Source organism: Dermacentor variabilis, chromosome 5 (assembly GCF_050947875.1).
Source record: "Dermacentor variabilis isolate Ectoservices chromosome 5, ASM5094787v1, whole genome shotgun sequence".
Taxonomy (NCBI): domain Eukaryota; kingdom Metazoa; phylum Arthropoda; class Arachnida; order Ixodida; family Ixodidae; genus Dermacentor; species Dermacentor variabilis.
Window position 1 is genome coordinate 162,418,014 of NC_134572.1, and position 15,905 is coordinate 162,433,918.

A 15,905-nucleotide genomic window follows, 5' to 3' on the forward strand; every position below is an offset into this window, starting at 1 on the left:
ATGGATGCCGTTTACAGAACCGCGATATCTGTTCTTGATGCAGAGCTATTAATTTGTAAACTTTGTCCTTCTCTTTTCTTTTCGAAGTTTCGAATTTTTCAAAATATTTTAAACAAAGTTCCGGCCCTAAATCGAAATTCCGCTTCCAACAGACACTAGAATTTAACCTACTCTCTGAAATGCAACAAATTTAATTAAAAGCGATTCAGGAGTTATCTCAGAAAAGCGTTTCTGCGTTTTACATGTATCTGAATAGGCCGCGTCGGAGTTGGGCCCAAGCTAAAGCTTCCTCTTAAACAATTTGCCGAGGGATCAAATACATGAATAATAACTGCATCGCCATTCCCAAAGATGCTGCAAATGAATTCTTGAACGCTACGCACTGTCAATACAAGTAAAATATGTATTTTTTTCATAAAATATTATACTCGTATGTGCCAAAAATTGTGCCCAACGTAACTGATGTTAATGCTTCCATGTTTTTTGTCTATTTAATAATAAAGAAAATATCACACGGACTTTAGAACTACATCAGTATGAAAACAGCAAAGCAGTGCATGCTGCTATGAAAAATGTAAAGGCCATGAAATGAACAAGTTGAGGACAAATATGTTAATGAAACTTTGTCATTCAAGATCCTTTTTTACATTCTTGTACATATGCAACGGCCAGTGAAAAATCTCAATGACGCTGTCATTTGTTCCAACGTATTACGCAGGAGCAGCTGTCACCGGTCGTGTATCGTAAGTAATTGCACCGAAATTATAGTTCCAGCAGAGAGCACGTATAAAAAGCAGGAGTTCTGCAGAATATACGAAGGTGAGTCAAATGAAAGTGAGCCAATGCGAATATATGACAAACGGGGTACTTTATTTAAATGTAGCTTCCATGAGCATTTAGACAATTGTCCCATTGACTAATGAGTCGTGTAATTCCCGTTTCATAAAGCTCCTTGGGTTGACGCTTCAAAACGTCTTCAACTGACGTTCACGTCATCGTTCAAGATGAATTTTGTTCCCTTGAGCTGTTTTTTCAGTTGCCCGAAATGTGGAAGTCGCAAGGCGACAGATTTGGGCTTTCCCACGTGAACTTCGCCAGTTTTATATTAACCACACAAGCGACGTGGGGACGGGCAATGTCGTAGAACAAGATGACCCCATTCGTCAATTTCTGACGTAGTGTGTTCTTGATTGCGACATGCAGCCGATCCGGCGTTTCACAATATCGGAAACAATTGCTAGTCTCTCAAGGTTTAGCAAATTCTATCAGTAATGGCCCCTGACGATCGAAAAATAAAAGTCAACAACACCTTTCCAGCGGAAAGAATGGCCTTTGCTGTTTTTGGGGGTGGTGAATTCGAATGTTTCCATTGTAAGCTTTGCCGTCGTGTTTCAGGCTTGTAGTAGTGGCACCGTGGTTCGTCCCCGATCACAATTGCAGACAAGAAATCGTCACCCTTATTGTGATACTGGATCAGATGAGTAAAGGCAGTGCCAAACTTCTCCGTATTCTGGCGGTGGTTCAAAATCTTGGGCATCCATTGCACACACAAGAGCCGATAACCGAGATGTTCATGAATTATGGCGTGAACGGTGACGGTGAACCGAACCGTGACTGATGCTGACACGCTCTGCCAGTTCATCGATGCTTATCCCCCGTTCTTGTGTCATCAGCTCATCAACCTTTGCAATTTTGTTAGGGGTGATTGCACGATGGCTTTGGCCCAATCTGAGATAGTCTTTACAACTTTCACGTCCTTCTTTGAACCGTTTGTTCTAACGCTTCACAGTGGCCAATGAAATGCAATGTTCAATGTACACGGCAGCCATACGATGACTAATTTCTTTTTGGGAAACACCTTCAGCTGTCAAAAACCTCACGGCACCACGCTGCTCAACTTCTGGAGTGTCCATTATGTCACGCAACCATGTTCAACCCAGTGTATTAAAGTGCATTAACGAACATTTATCCTCACACCTGCGTGTCACTTTTGTAAATGAGAGATGCCTGTGTGCTACGCGCAGGCCTTGCAGATAATGAACAGAACCATAATTGCGCGGGGTGGGTAGGCTCACTTTCATCTGACTCGCCCTCGTACATTAGAAATGCGAAGATAGAATGAAATATACAAATGCGAAGATACAGCTTGATAAAGGGCAAAAAATTGCCACTGGAAACAAAGTTCACTGCACGTATACACAAAACCTCGCAACAAGATATCTAAACATACGTATAAGTCTCCAATAACTATACGTATTTAAGAAAAAGTCACGGTATATAATGGGTCAAACAAGGCAAATAAACATGTTGTGCAATCACAGATTCACAGAATCCTAGAACTCGCCCCAATTCCGTCCACTCCCCCCAATCTACTTTGCGCGACGGAAGGCGGCGCGCTTGCTCCTCGCTTTTCTCCTTTGCGCACACAAGACTGAGCCACCATCGTCGGCTCACCGATTCCACAGCCCCGCCTCCTGACTCTTTCCCTCGCACATACAGCATGCGGAGCGCGGTCACGATGTTATCGCACTTGGACTTTATGCGGAACATGAGGGCAACAGCGACAGCAGGAATGCGCCTAGTCTCTCCATATAATTGCTATCGCAATAATATAATAAGAGTATCCGGCAGCTGAAGCGTCCCATGGCCCATTACTTTCCGCAAAAGAAGTAACAAAATTGAACTTTCACCATGCGACAATTCGCTGTGCCACAACGTTTTTTTTTTTTTCCTTTTGTGCGGCGGGGGAACCGTAATGAAAACAACATGGGCGATTGCACTGGCATAAGAGGCTAGATAGATAGATAGACAGTCTCAAAATGCCTGAAGTAGGCAAGCAATGCCAATTGCATTGAAATGCTGAGGGGCCCAAACTCAGGTTAGTTAAACAGTGATACTAGGTAAACAGAAAATGAAGCTTCAGTGATTGCTTTGCAGTGTTGATTGTTTATTTTTAGCCATGTTTAAGATGTTTTTTTTTCCAACTTGTGTTGTAATATGCCCCTCCCCTCTGTGATAGGCAAACCTTGAGAGAGAAGAGTGAGTGAATGAGGGAACAAATAAATAAAGCAATGACTTCACTCAGCTCAAGAAGAGATTCTAGTGGGCAGCACTCACTGTGAGCTTGATGGCCTTCTCAGGACAGACTCCCACCAGTTGTGGTAGCAGGCCTCGGTAGAGGCCAAAGAAGCCTTCGTGTCGAATCACCTTGCTAGCACAGTCCCAGCTGTTACGATACATGAGCTCCCCAATGTAGGAGCCCGTCCGCTGGTTCTGCATGCGAGTCTTCACCAGGTCAATGGGATAAACAACCGTGGCTCCCGCCGCTGCATTGACGAGAAGCCCGCATGTATCACCATGCACCAGCATATCTTGAAGGCAATGTTGAGAATATGAGCCACAGAGGCTATCCTGAAGAAACAGTCTGATTGGCTGGTGCGCTAGGGTTGGCCAGGACCATTCACTCACAAGAAGAAGCAGAAGTACCTTAAAGCTGCTTCCAGAAAATCGAACCATACTGCGATACTCTGTGATGGGCAAAGTTTTCAATTTGAATTGATTACAGTGAACTGTGCACCTTCTGCTCATTGTACGACTGAACAGCATGAAAATTCAAATTCTCCATAAAGCAATATCTGCAGCCGTTTTCCCGTCATCTGTTCCAGCTGAATGAGTTTTGATGACGCTGTTTTATTCTGTTTGATCCTTTTATGCTAGATACAGACTAAAAGCAAGAAAAATGAAGCAAAGGAACAGCAAAAGGTTTAGGCTATCTACAATGCAGTGGTGAGAACACTGAACCAAGGCAACTTAACATGCCCTCACAGAAAAACACATTTCACCGTGACTATACAGAGAAAACACATACCACCAGCAACTGAGCCAAGCGTAAACCGGTAGATACTTTCGAGAACTTGAACACCGACGCCCCTATCATCGGGACTCTGGAAAAGGCAATGCAAATATAAAAAATCAGTGGGCTGATAACTCTTGCATGCTACATATCCTCACCAGAGCATGTTCTGAGCCAGACACCATGCGTTAGGATTGTGAATTTCAGACTTGGCAGGCAAAGCTGCAGAAGCTACATAAGTAATGCAGTTGTACAAGTCTCACACTGCACGTTTAGCAGTGAACTTGTTTTTGATTGGCGATGCTTTCTACTTCCTATATTAAAGCTATAACTTGTGAATGTAAGGTTGTGTCAAATGATTATTTGTGCGAATTAGTGCTTCCAGTATACGACAAGCTTTCTTTTACTTGAGAGCTCAAGCAGTCTGGTGTGGCCACTGGTAGCAAGAAACATGCTATTCTGCTCATTTGGTGCTAAATACATCTAGATCTATGGATGCCTTCCATGCAATAGCTACATCATATTTTGCGATGTAGCAGTAAGAGACTCAATGTTACATCAAATTACACAATGCGCATACATATATTTCTTTCATATGTGAGGCACTAATTTTTGGTCACAAATGCAAGCAGTGCGAGAATTCTAGCCTTTATATTGTTGCCTGCTATGCACAAAATGGAGCATAACAGTATGCCTATTGAACTAAAACGATGACCATACATACCTGAACTGCCTTAACTTCAGCAATAGGCCTTGAAAGAAATCTTGTTGGCCGATAAGGCGCTATTCTCTCCAAGTCTTCATATGTTACACGCCTGAAACCATGCAGAAAAAAAAAAACAAGAACATTTATAGTGCCATTAGTAGAACAGCTAGCAGTATCGAAGCATTGCAAACACTACAATGAAACCCACAATCTGCTATGACTTAAACAAATTCCCACAGACACGTTTCCTACAGTGCCATTCTCAAACAGTTTGATACGAGAGCAATGTAAATAGTCATGCAAACATGTATTAGTATTCACCTTCAGTCCTTTTCAGTACTAGACAGAATGAACAATAACAAATGGACAGGGTGTCTTTAAGCCATTGCAAACAATAGGCTTGCAGGTCAAGAAGGAAATGCTGCATTGTAGCAAAAGTGAAGCATTGCTGCCCTAGAGATAGTAGCAACAAAGTTAGTGGTTAATTATTACAGAGACAGTTGCATTGCTATACTCTAACTTGCTCACTGGCAACGTTTGTGGTGACTTAGCAGACCTAGTGGCAAAACTATAATCATGCAAAGTGGCAACATATCACAGGCTTACTCAAAGTAGTCTGCATTAAGATGTTATTATGAAGCATGTTTCTGAATACTTTTCAACTGGTTAAGAGGTGCCTAATGAGTATTTCTACTCATCAATCATTTTTAAGATCAAACACAGCAGAAAATTTTGCTACAATTTAGACAAACAAAATTGAGCACTTGCTTCTCTTTGTGCTGGGGTGTTGCAGGAGGCATACAGACTTTAGAAGAATCCAAATGTAACAGATTAACATATGTTAATGGAACAACTGGTAAGTGAGCTTACAATTTCATTAGAGATGACTGAACAAGTTCAGTGTTACGCTCTGTTCAGAGAACACATCTAACTCTCGGAGTAGATATAGAAGTATCATAGACATAAGGCACTTGAAGTCCTTCTCCATCGAAAAAGCCCATATGTCTCATAACTCCCACATTCAATAATCCAATATGACATATGGAAACATACAGGCTTTTATATGGCATCCCCATATGTATAGTGGAATATTGGATATGGGGGTTTTGGGGTGTGTCCTTTTCGAACATGGTTGAAAAGGTTACATACTCTCACCCGGTGTCTTGGTCATCAATCAACTTTGGATACAGGAGGGATGGAGAGCCACATTTTAGTAACATGTCTGAATAATTTCCTGTAATGTTCATGTTACATGCCAGTGTCCGCATAGACATTGCAATGCTATCAACAATGCAGCATTGTTGCCACATAAGTTGTATGGCACAGACGCTGCTGTCCATTTGATGAAGCCCAATCTGTCAGATCATAAAACGTACAAGGTGACTTATCCAAAGACATTTTACGTACTCATACACACTAAAAAATTATCTGTCAAGTGTGTGCGTTGCAGAAAATACTCTGTTGCTCTGTTTAGTAGAGCCAAAGCAATAACGAAAATAAGAGCAAGCCCTCTTCCAATACTGATCTTACAAGGCAAAGGGCTACGTTGACATACAGTGACAACACACCGTCAGAAGTGGCAACCGGGCGAGTGCAGCTGCATTCTCAATCAACCAGTTTTGGCAGCGTCTCAGATTGTGACAAGTCAAGAAGCAATCATGCGAGTCTTGCCACGAATAAAGAATTATTCACTCAAAACATAAGGAAGTTTGGACAAACATCTGGCTATCAATGGCTTCAAGTATAATACTAGCATGCTACTGCTTTTGCTCCACTGATGATGTATAGACTATTTTATGTACAGCATTTGAAATCCTTTTTATATTTGTGAATTGAATAGTTGTTTATTGTTAATATATTTATGCTATACTGATTTGTAATCACATTTGCAAATCTTTTGTCATGAAAGTGCTCCGTTGTTTTGCTTCCCCTTCTTTTTTACTTTGACAGAAGGTCCAGCTTTTGAATCCTGAATGTAGGGACCTCCTACTACATATTTCAACTGAATGTTTCCCCCTTTGCAATCTTTTCAAAATAAGATCTTTGAAATATTTGCATGCCAAAGATGTGTTGAAGCGATAAAACTTCACTGTACGAGCAAATGCTGTGAGCAATTGATCACTGCACAGCCCAATTAAAGATGCTGGTAGTGGCCGAGTGGCTGGCGCCAGGATGCTCAAGTGATGCTTTGCGGTTGCGGCCAGATTTGAGATTGGTCGGCCGAGAATGCCATGAACCATGGCTCTTGTGCTTGCCATTCACAAGCAGGAGCACTATTTAGAGCCAGCACAGGTGCTCATGGCCAGCAATTTGTGCATGCCTGCACTTTGATAAGTCTGTAGATGGATCGGTATCACTGGAATATCATATGATTACTAGAGGGACATCTGGCACTGCAATTTGAGCCACCATTAAAATCACTCCTAGTACATGAACTCGTCCATATGGTTTCGCATGGATTTGCTGACAAAGCTGTTTGCAGCTTCTTTTGCTATTATTTCTGGTTCATTTGGGTTGCAGGCTAGATTTGCAATGGCTATTTAGGGCAGTTAGAGAAATGTTTTATGCTAAGAATATTTAATTTCACTGCATAATTTCCAGAGCATAAATAGATCATGACACTTTTGAGTATGCCTAATGCTAAATTTAAGTGGCGTTTGCTATGTAATGAACAGTAATTACATGTAATTAAACATTTTTAAAGTGATGTTCTAAGCAATTATTTTTGTCAGAAATGTTCTGCAATCCTCAAAGAAATTAAGAGGCTAGATGAGGCCAATTATATTCACACAATGTTTCTGCAGTGAAAGATGAACTTCATAAGCATTACGCCTAAACATCTAAAGCAGAAGCACAATGAACATTTAGACGATTGTATGCAGCTAGAGGGATGAACTTCTGGCAAATCTACAAACGGCCCATCACTGTGATCAACAGCCATACTGGTGACACATGAAGACACTGGCACCACATTTTCCTCTAGTATCCTTAGCGTAAAGCATTAAAATCAGCATTGTTAACAAGGTGAAGTGTTTCAGCTTACCAAATACACATGAGGAGGTCCCAAAGCTAGTAATTGGACTCCCTTCATAAGGTATACTTAACGAGATAAAAAGAACAATTAAAAAAATTTAACTAAATACATGACTCTTGCACTCTTTGCCAACCAAACTCAAACTCAATAGATATCACTAAAATTTGCACATGTCATCCAACTACTTAAAGTGACTTAGAGTGCAAGAGAACTAAGGGGCTCGATTTTTGTAAATCATGACCACATAAAGCCAACAGACAATGAAGCCAAGGAAAGCATCGCAGAAATTAACTGTGGTTTAAGTTGGAATGCAAAAAATAATGAAGGGAAATGAAAGTGGACGAAAAGCTAACTTGTCGCTGGTGGGAGCCGGACCCAGTGTAAGGAGAATTAAAGATTCAAATGCAACAGAAAATTAAAACTTTTACACTTTATTGATAGACTGCTTCTCTTGCTCCTTCTTTTATGAGGGCGAGGAAGTATTTATTTAGGCCACTGTATCTAAACAAAACTCTCGTGCCTTGTAAGCCAGTCTGGAGGCAGGCATTGCCTGTTAAATGCCCCAGCATTACTGATGCTTTTTTATCCACCTCCTGCATATCCAACATTAAGCACTTCCCTTTATATTGGTATTTGTTTCTTGCAGTACACATATGATAATTTCCATGTTTTACCCTAGTCTAATAGACCACAAATCAGTGCTTGTCTCCCATGAAACCGAAATAATTCAGTGCAGTAATGCGACATTTTTAAGTGCCACAATATACAGCAAACATTATATCACATTACGAAGTAAATGTTGCAAGCGTCATTACATAGCAAGCTCTCTTATTTGCCGATCTTGCTCCTTAATGAATCCACCTCAATTTCTGAGAGGACGCATCAAACTATTTCCTGCCCTTCCAAATGCATTCAGACTGGGATACATAGCGAAAAAAATGACACAGGGACAAGCAGAACACAGGACGAGCGCTAACTTGTCCCTGTGTCATTTTTTGCGCTATGTATCCCAGTCTGAATGTATCCCACCAACACGCCCAAACTTCTTCCCTGCTTCCAAATGCAGTTTGGTAAGCAACAGTAATGCTTTTGGTATCTCACAAAAACAAATTATGGGATTTTATTGGAAATTCACCCCCAGAGTTCTTTCTGCATGCTTGCAACAGTGTCTGGGTAATGAGGAAAAGCAGTGTCGCAAGACGACAGAACAGTTGAGAAACTCGCGTGGCTGCTGTGTATGAACAAGAACAGCTGTTCTTGTGAAATGCAAGCAACACAGTCTCAAAGCCACAAGGCTTGGCAAAGGCCACTTCCAAAGCAATACGGTGGTACATCACCCCACTGGGCTTACTCTTTTTCAGGTTTGGCAAGATCACTTCTTTCCCACATTCTAGGTAGCAGGTGCATAAAGATTTGACAGCAGTGTTACATTTTTCAAGAAAGCATAACTGTTTGTAAGTGCCATCATATACTGCCCTACCATTATAGCCCACAGTCATCCTCAAACCTACAAGATAAGTTTCTTCATAGCCCATTCTAATAGTTACTCACTTACAAATATGTTTGAGTTATTCTATTTCTGTGCCAAGGGCTTGAAATTCTCTTAACTTTTTCTTGTATTCAGTGTGCCTTGCAACATGTATACAATGAGATTATTGTTCATAACCTGTGTATGTGCTTTTTATTATCTTTCTCAAGCATCCGATGTTGTTCTAATGACCATATCTTGTGTATTAAAATAAATGAATAAATGAATAAAAATGCTCCTTCAAGTTAATTTATTCATGACATGCTGTACCGTAAAGAATTATGTTTCTCTTATATGAATTCTGTTTCCAGTTTTATTCAGGTTTTGTGGCATAACATCTGTACAGTGTGATATAATGCTTTCAGGAGAGCTCGAATAGTGAAGTCATTGAACCAAATACGAATACTTGAGAAAAACTACCTTCGACTACCAAACAACAGTATGTTTTCTCATTGAAAAAAATTTAAAGTTAGGGTGGTGTAAATTTTGGTAAAACATTCTCACTTATATCATTTGATATGTGCAAGTAATGACGTTTACAACTGGATGTATGGTCAACTCAGGAGACTGAAGATGTAAATTATGAACAACTGCTTCCTGTTATCTGGTGCACCATGACAATGACGGTAATGAAAAAAAAAGAACAGAACATTACCGTCTATACGGAGAGCATTGTGTCTGACTGCTTTGCTTAAATCGAAGACAACAGATTTTATAGGTTAAAGGACATTGCTGAAAAGACGTTTTCTAAACTGTGCCTTCGGTCACAAACTGGTTACAACTACCGCTGTCCTGAAGCCCAGTCACTCAGAACCATCCCCACTTCCATCGGCCTTTCACCTCCGAGACTGCAATAAGTTTTATTAACTAAATTTGAACAGAAACAAATATTCTGCGATTTCAAAAAGTGAAACTCCCAAATCAAATAGGAAAGACTATTCAATGCTTGCATTAGCTTTCATGATCAAGCATCAGCCACTTTATTGCATGAATGTGATCTGGCTGCACACATTCTTTCCTCTAAACTCCTTTTTCTTGCCAAGTGTGACGCAAGCAAACACTGTAGAGTTCATTTTAAACCTAATTCTGGAAGTCTTGGCTTTACAAAGGGGGAGTAACTGTAATTGCATTTCTACACATAATGCACATCAGCCAAGCTGGCATTTATGACAGCAATTAATATGACATTGTATAGACTATTGCTTTACATTATATAACCACTGCTTATGTGAGAAACGAAAATTGTTGCCAATCAATGATTAACAGCACCGCCAACAAACATGACACGTAGAAATCTGCCAGTCACCAAGTAACACTTCAATGGATACAGAAAATCTACGTCTGTAATTTTCATAGATTAATTAAACACTTGCAACTCATCTGCAATTTTGTTATGTGCACATGGTATAACTTACACAATGCAGTCATTTAACATCTAGACAGATGTTGAATAAAGCCAAACTGAATTGAATAAAAGTGCAGGTTATCAAAAATGCATTTTTAAATGTGCCTGAATTAATGCAGATAAAACCTAACACGAGTTGAGCATTGCTATGCATTTTAAAGTACACCTCACTGACTACTCACTCATGTTTTGGGATTTGCTCACACATAAAAAATTCGACACAGATTGGCTTCAACAAAGGTCAAAGCTACCTGTGCAGCAGGAACATAACTTTTCAGTAACACATCAATTACAATTAAGTAACACTTGCATGCTGTGTTGATGAATAGTTACTGTCGCACCGAAGGCAAATTCTGTGGTTCTGTGTTGTGCACAATTTTTCTTTCCAAGCGTAAGCCAAGTGACGTGCGAAGGAGTCTTAAGGAAAGCAATCTCTCAACTGCAAGTACTTCTGCTCAATTCAGTCCAAGTAGGAGCAATTTTATCTAAGTGCCAGCCAGTTCAATTACTGGACCTTACAATTCAAATATGCTGGGGACAACTAAAAAATGCCCAAAGTAATCCGAGTGGGGAAACCTGTATGCAGTTGCATTAAAAAAAAAACTGTACAGGCACCTTTTGTAAAGTGAACAACACCTGAACCATTTCACATGGTGCTTAAGTGGCTTGGAGACTGATGGTTGCAGCCAGTGCATGCTTACTTTCCTCATAGCTTTGCTTCAACACCTGACACACAAAAGACATGCGAGTAAATAAACACACAGATGGTGATGAGAAAAACCTTTCATGACAGCGTTACGCACGCAACAGATTGGCAACAGATCTACAGAACAAACCCCCAGTGGCACATATCGGCACCGACGAACGCTGCACAAAAAGACAGGTAAAAAAGAATGACAGGGCGTGCTTTACGGGATTCTCTGATCCCTCATTATAAGTCTGTGCCTGGGGGGTGGGGGTGGGGGAAGTAGGGTTACCTGGGAACCTTCTCCTGCCTTCGCTTGTGGAGACAGAGTCCCACAAGAGGAAGGTGCAGTAGTGTGGTCCCCGCGGGACGAGCGCCTCTTTGCCTTCGGGGCGCTCCGGTGCACCACCACCGGCCTCTACCACCCGCGTGTTTCTCTACAAGACAAAACCAGGCGCCTCCTGCGACACACTGCGCCCCGTTTGTGGCCCGTGCAACGCACCGCTACCCAAAGGGGGACGCCCCCATTGCGCCGACGGCGAGCTCGGTCGGGGCAACCCTGGGAAGCTCAGCTGCTGAACCGCTTTTTCTCGGCTGCCCATGGGACCAGCGCCAACACTCCGACAACAAAAACATGCCTCTGTTCAGACTTCTTTAGTCATGCCGTTCCCGTAACTCTGCTCGTGCCTGATGTATCAATCAATGAGCGGGGGTAACTGGCTGACTTTAACAATAGCGAGGTTTAGCAACCTGAAACTGCCTAGTGGGTTACAAGTAATGCTGTAAGGGAAACCTCCAGACTAATTTTGACCACCAGGGGTTTTCAAATGTGCACCCAAAGTATGGTACGCAAGCACTTTTGCATTGCGTCCCCTACAAAATGCAGCTACCATGATGGGCAACTGACAGATGTGCCACCAATGAACGACAGATCAAGCGGAGGAAGGTTGATGATCGGAAACACTGTTCATTTGGTTCTGCTTACCGTGAGTGCACGGATTTGTTTCTCGTTGTGGTGCTCTGGAAAATGTCATTTTACAGTTGCGCCGTCCGTAGGTAGCACAACAGTCGGCAGAACCCCCGTCCACACCCCAAACTTTTTGCCAATCCCCGTGTCCCGATTCTAAAACGTGGTGCCTCTGCTGTGTTTTGCAACTGGTTTGGTTGAACAGCTCCAGCCTGAGTCACATTCCTGTTCTTGTTGAACAAAAAAACCAGCAGACCATGCTGATAATGAATCAATGACAGCAAATGTGGTCACTGTGAAATTTGTAAGAATGTTTTTACAGTAAGGGTATGCAGTTGGCACACCTTGCAGAAAATGTAACATCCCATAGCAAACAAGCCTTAGAATATATGGTAATGTGTCTTTTTTCTTTCGTTAATCCTATCCCTGTTTTACCGGTGCTTTGTAAAATATTGCAGAATTTCTTATTGCTGCTAAGAAATGTCTGGCCGTTAATGCACAGTGGTCTCCCCACTCAGTTGCTGCCCGTGTTTTCTAAACTATCAAAGGCATGTTTGAGAGTCAAAGTCTTGGCTCTGGTTCAGAGCCACCACCTGTGTACTGTGTTCATTTTCCAGTTCAATGATGCCTCTACTGTAGTCGCACCTTCACATCACAGGGTTCCACATTCTGACTGCAGCCATGCTGTGCCCAGACCTCTGCATTGAGGGGCCAGGAGGATTGTGTCAAGTTTGTACAAAAGATTGCCTCACTAACAACACAGCTTCCAAAGAGAAAAACCATGGGCATTAGGTGTCAAAGATGGAGTCATCGCTCCTTGAGTGGTTCATGTTTATGGCTGTCATATTAGCAGTTATTGGGACAAATTTCTATACATTTTTTTCAGAGTATGTTAACAAGTATTGCTCTTACTAAGAGTTAATGACATGGTAGAGCAAGCTTGTCCTGCAGAATGCATGCTACTGCCTATAAACATTTCTAAATGTGTCACACTGTTGCCTGACACAGTGTAGAGCTTGCATAATGAAAGAAACAACACTTTAGAATGGGACAAAAGGCAGATATTGTAAACAAACACTGACTTCATGTGTGTGATTGTAAGCTCGTACTAAAACGTGCAGTCACAAGAAGTGCAGTTGACACAATCGCAAATGCACATAAAAAAAATTTTAAAAGCTACATGTGGATGCCCGTTCTTCTGTGCCACCTCTTTTTTTCTTTGGTGCAGCTTTAGTGCAGCTTGTGAGGTCATTTCTGCTGCTTGCATGGAACTCAAGCCAGTGAGTGAAGTTGCGCTGTCTAAACAAGGAAGTCCGTGCTCCACCAGAATGTAGCACGAAGCTAGAAAGGAAACCGATACGTTTTTCTCAGAAAGAATGCCCCGCAGTTGAAAAATTTGTCCTAGTCCGGGATTTGAACCTGGGACCAAAGCCTTTCCCCGGACAGTTGCTCTACCATCTGCGCTAACCAGGAGGCTAGCAGATCGCAGTGCAAAGACGAGCTACTTGACAACTCTAAGCACTGGCACACTGAAAATGGTAGAGCAACTGCTCCGGAAAGGCGTTGGTCCCGGGTTCGAATCCCGAATGACAAAAAATTTTCTTCTACTGTGAAGCATTCTTTCCGAGAAACCCGCATGGGCTTCCTTTTTAGCTTCATGCTACATTCGGGTGGATGAAAACTTTTTTCTGTCATGATACTTCCTCCACCTTGTGGGATTGCATAGAAGTAATTTGCCACATTTGCCACGCCCGCTTTCTATGTGTCCAAGGCAGAAAAATAACAGAGATGACATTAAACTTCCTAAACAATGCAGAAATCTAATGTGAGTGTGAATGACTGACTATTATTTTTCTTTTCTCTCTTGAACTGTTTTTACCTTTTCCCTCTCCCCTCATGTAGGGTAGCCAACCAGGCACGTCCTTGGTTACCCTCCCTACCTTACCCTCTTCGCTTCTCTCTCTCTCTAATGTGCACCAATCTTTTAGGAATCAAAATGGGCAAGAACCTACATAAAATGTGTTGCACAATGGCGGCCGGGTTCCTAAAGTCAGCTTTGCCGCAATACAGCAGTATTAAGCAGTAACGCATAAAAACACCGCGAACGCGGTTTGGTTTTGTATCTGAGTGCACCGTGCACTTAAGTTCCGACCCAATTTTCTTAGAAAAGAAGAATTGGACAAACAAAGTAATTGGACATTGTGAGCTTCCACTATTGCCTGAAAACCTTCCTAGGGCAGGCCTAAAATAGGCGTTTCCAACGGGAGATTTTTCACATGTGTTCACTGTCCCCTAAGCTATGCCGAGACATGCTGCCACTAAAAGGATTGCCATCGAGGTCATCACAGGGGTCAGGCACGTGCGTGCTGACAGGTAAAGCATGAATCCCAATTTTAGGATCGAAATAACAAAAGTTTGGGCACATAGAAATGCGTGGCTGCCAGCCAGAACCTTCGATTGAGATCAAATTAACCAAAAAAATTCAATTAATCGGAGTCCAATAAATGACCACACACAAGCACTTATGCACATTTTGTTTGCATAAGACTTAAAGAGATTGACATGCACTCCTTACCCCAGAATACGTAAAAAAGGACTATTGAAAATAAACTGGGCACTACAATGTGCAATCAGCATGTGGCTTCCCCAAGATACGCAACTCGGCAACTTTAGGAAGGTGTCAACACTGCAGAATGTAAATTCAATAGCATTGTGGTTTTGTGAAGATACCGTATTGGCTACTTCTAAACCAAGGTACATTCACCAAACAGTTGTATGTACGCACTTATGGTGTAATTGTATGCAGCTTGAGGCAATGCAGATGTGATGATCACAATGCTGTATCCAGCAACAATGTTCAGGAAGCAAACCAGTTCAGAGTTGCACAAACAGCACTCATATAATGATTGGTAAGAACATGGAAATGGCTCAAGGTCAGCAGTGCATATGGTGTTACATGCAAAAAGAAAGAAAAGAATAAAGAAAGTGGGAAGCAGATGATGCTTTAGGTAGCATGGGCAGAGAGCATACTTGGTGCTTTCATTGCCAAAACTCATGGCTGCTATTGTTATCTAAGAGCTACTCTCCAGAATTTCAGATGGTATGTAACTTCCCTGACAGCAAGTTGGCAATTAGTGAATGGTATCACGCATTCAATTTGTGAAGCAGGCTGAAATCTTTGGCTGCCTGCATTGAAAATTTCTGTGCCAGCAAAAAGGAATGACAGTTAGACTGAAAATTAAAGTGACATTCCTGAACCAGACAACATATGCAGCTTCTGATCAGACAAAATTGCAGCCTGAAATTACTGAAGAATACAAGTGCCACAACAACGACCCGCAGTTTCACCAGAAAGGCCAAGCCCGATTGCGTTAGAAAATTAGTATACTGCTCTGCAAAGTAAGGATAGTAGTTTCATCGGCCATATAAATTTGTAAACATTCGCTTACTAACTAGATTAACAAGCATAGTGTCACGTACGCACAGGTAAACATGAACATCTCACTTGACGGTTGCAGAAACTCGCTGTCAAAATGGTGGAGTGAGGAAGCATGGCAGCAGAAGCAAGCGAATTTTACCTTCGTGCTGCCTTTCGCTTCAATGTGAACTAAGCAGCGAGAACGCAGCACACACGAAGTCATCCGCCTTTGGCACACCTAGACTCTGTACGCATCACAAACTGCTTTGAAGATTAGGCCCGCGCAACCGCGCATTTTGTCCACACTGC

General features: G+C 41.8%; 1 protein-coding gene across 1 annotated transcript in view; it reads right to left on the bottom strand.

The window, feature by feature from the left end:
- Nucleotides 1–15,905, bottom strand: part of aralar1 (calcium-binding mitochondrial carrier protein aralar1) — a 40,612-nt gene that overhangs the window by 9,707 nt on the left and 15,000 nt on the right. Inside the window, exons 10-12 of the mRNA XM_075693707.1 lie at nt 4,578–4,668; nt 3,869–3,944; nt 3,118–3,326 (exon numbers count right to left, since the gene is read on the bottom strand). Of these exons, the coding sequence (XP_075549822.1) occupies nt 3,118–3,326; nt 3,869–3,944; nt 4,578–4,668 (376 nt within the window). The remainder of the gene's footprint in view (nt 1–3,117; nt 3,327–3,868; nt 3,945–4,577; nt 4,669–15,905) is intronic.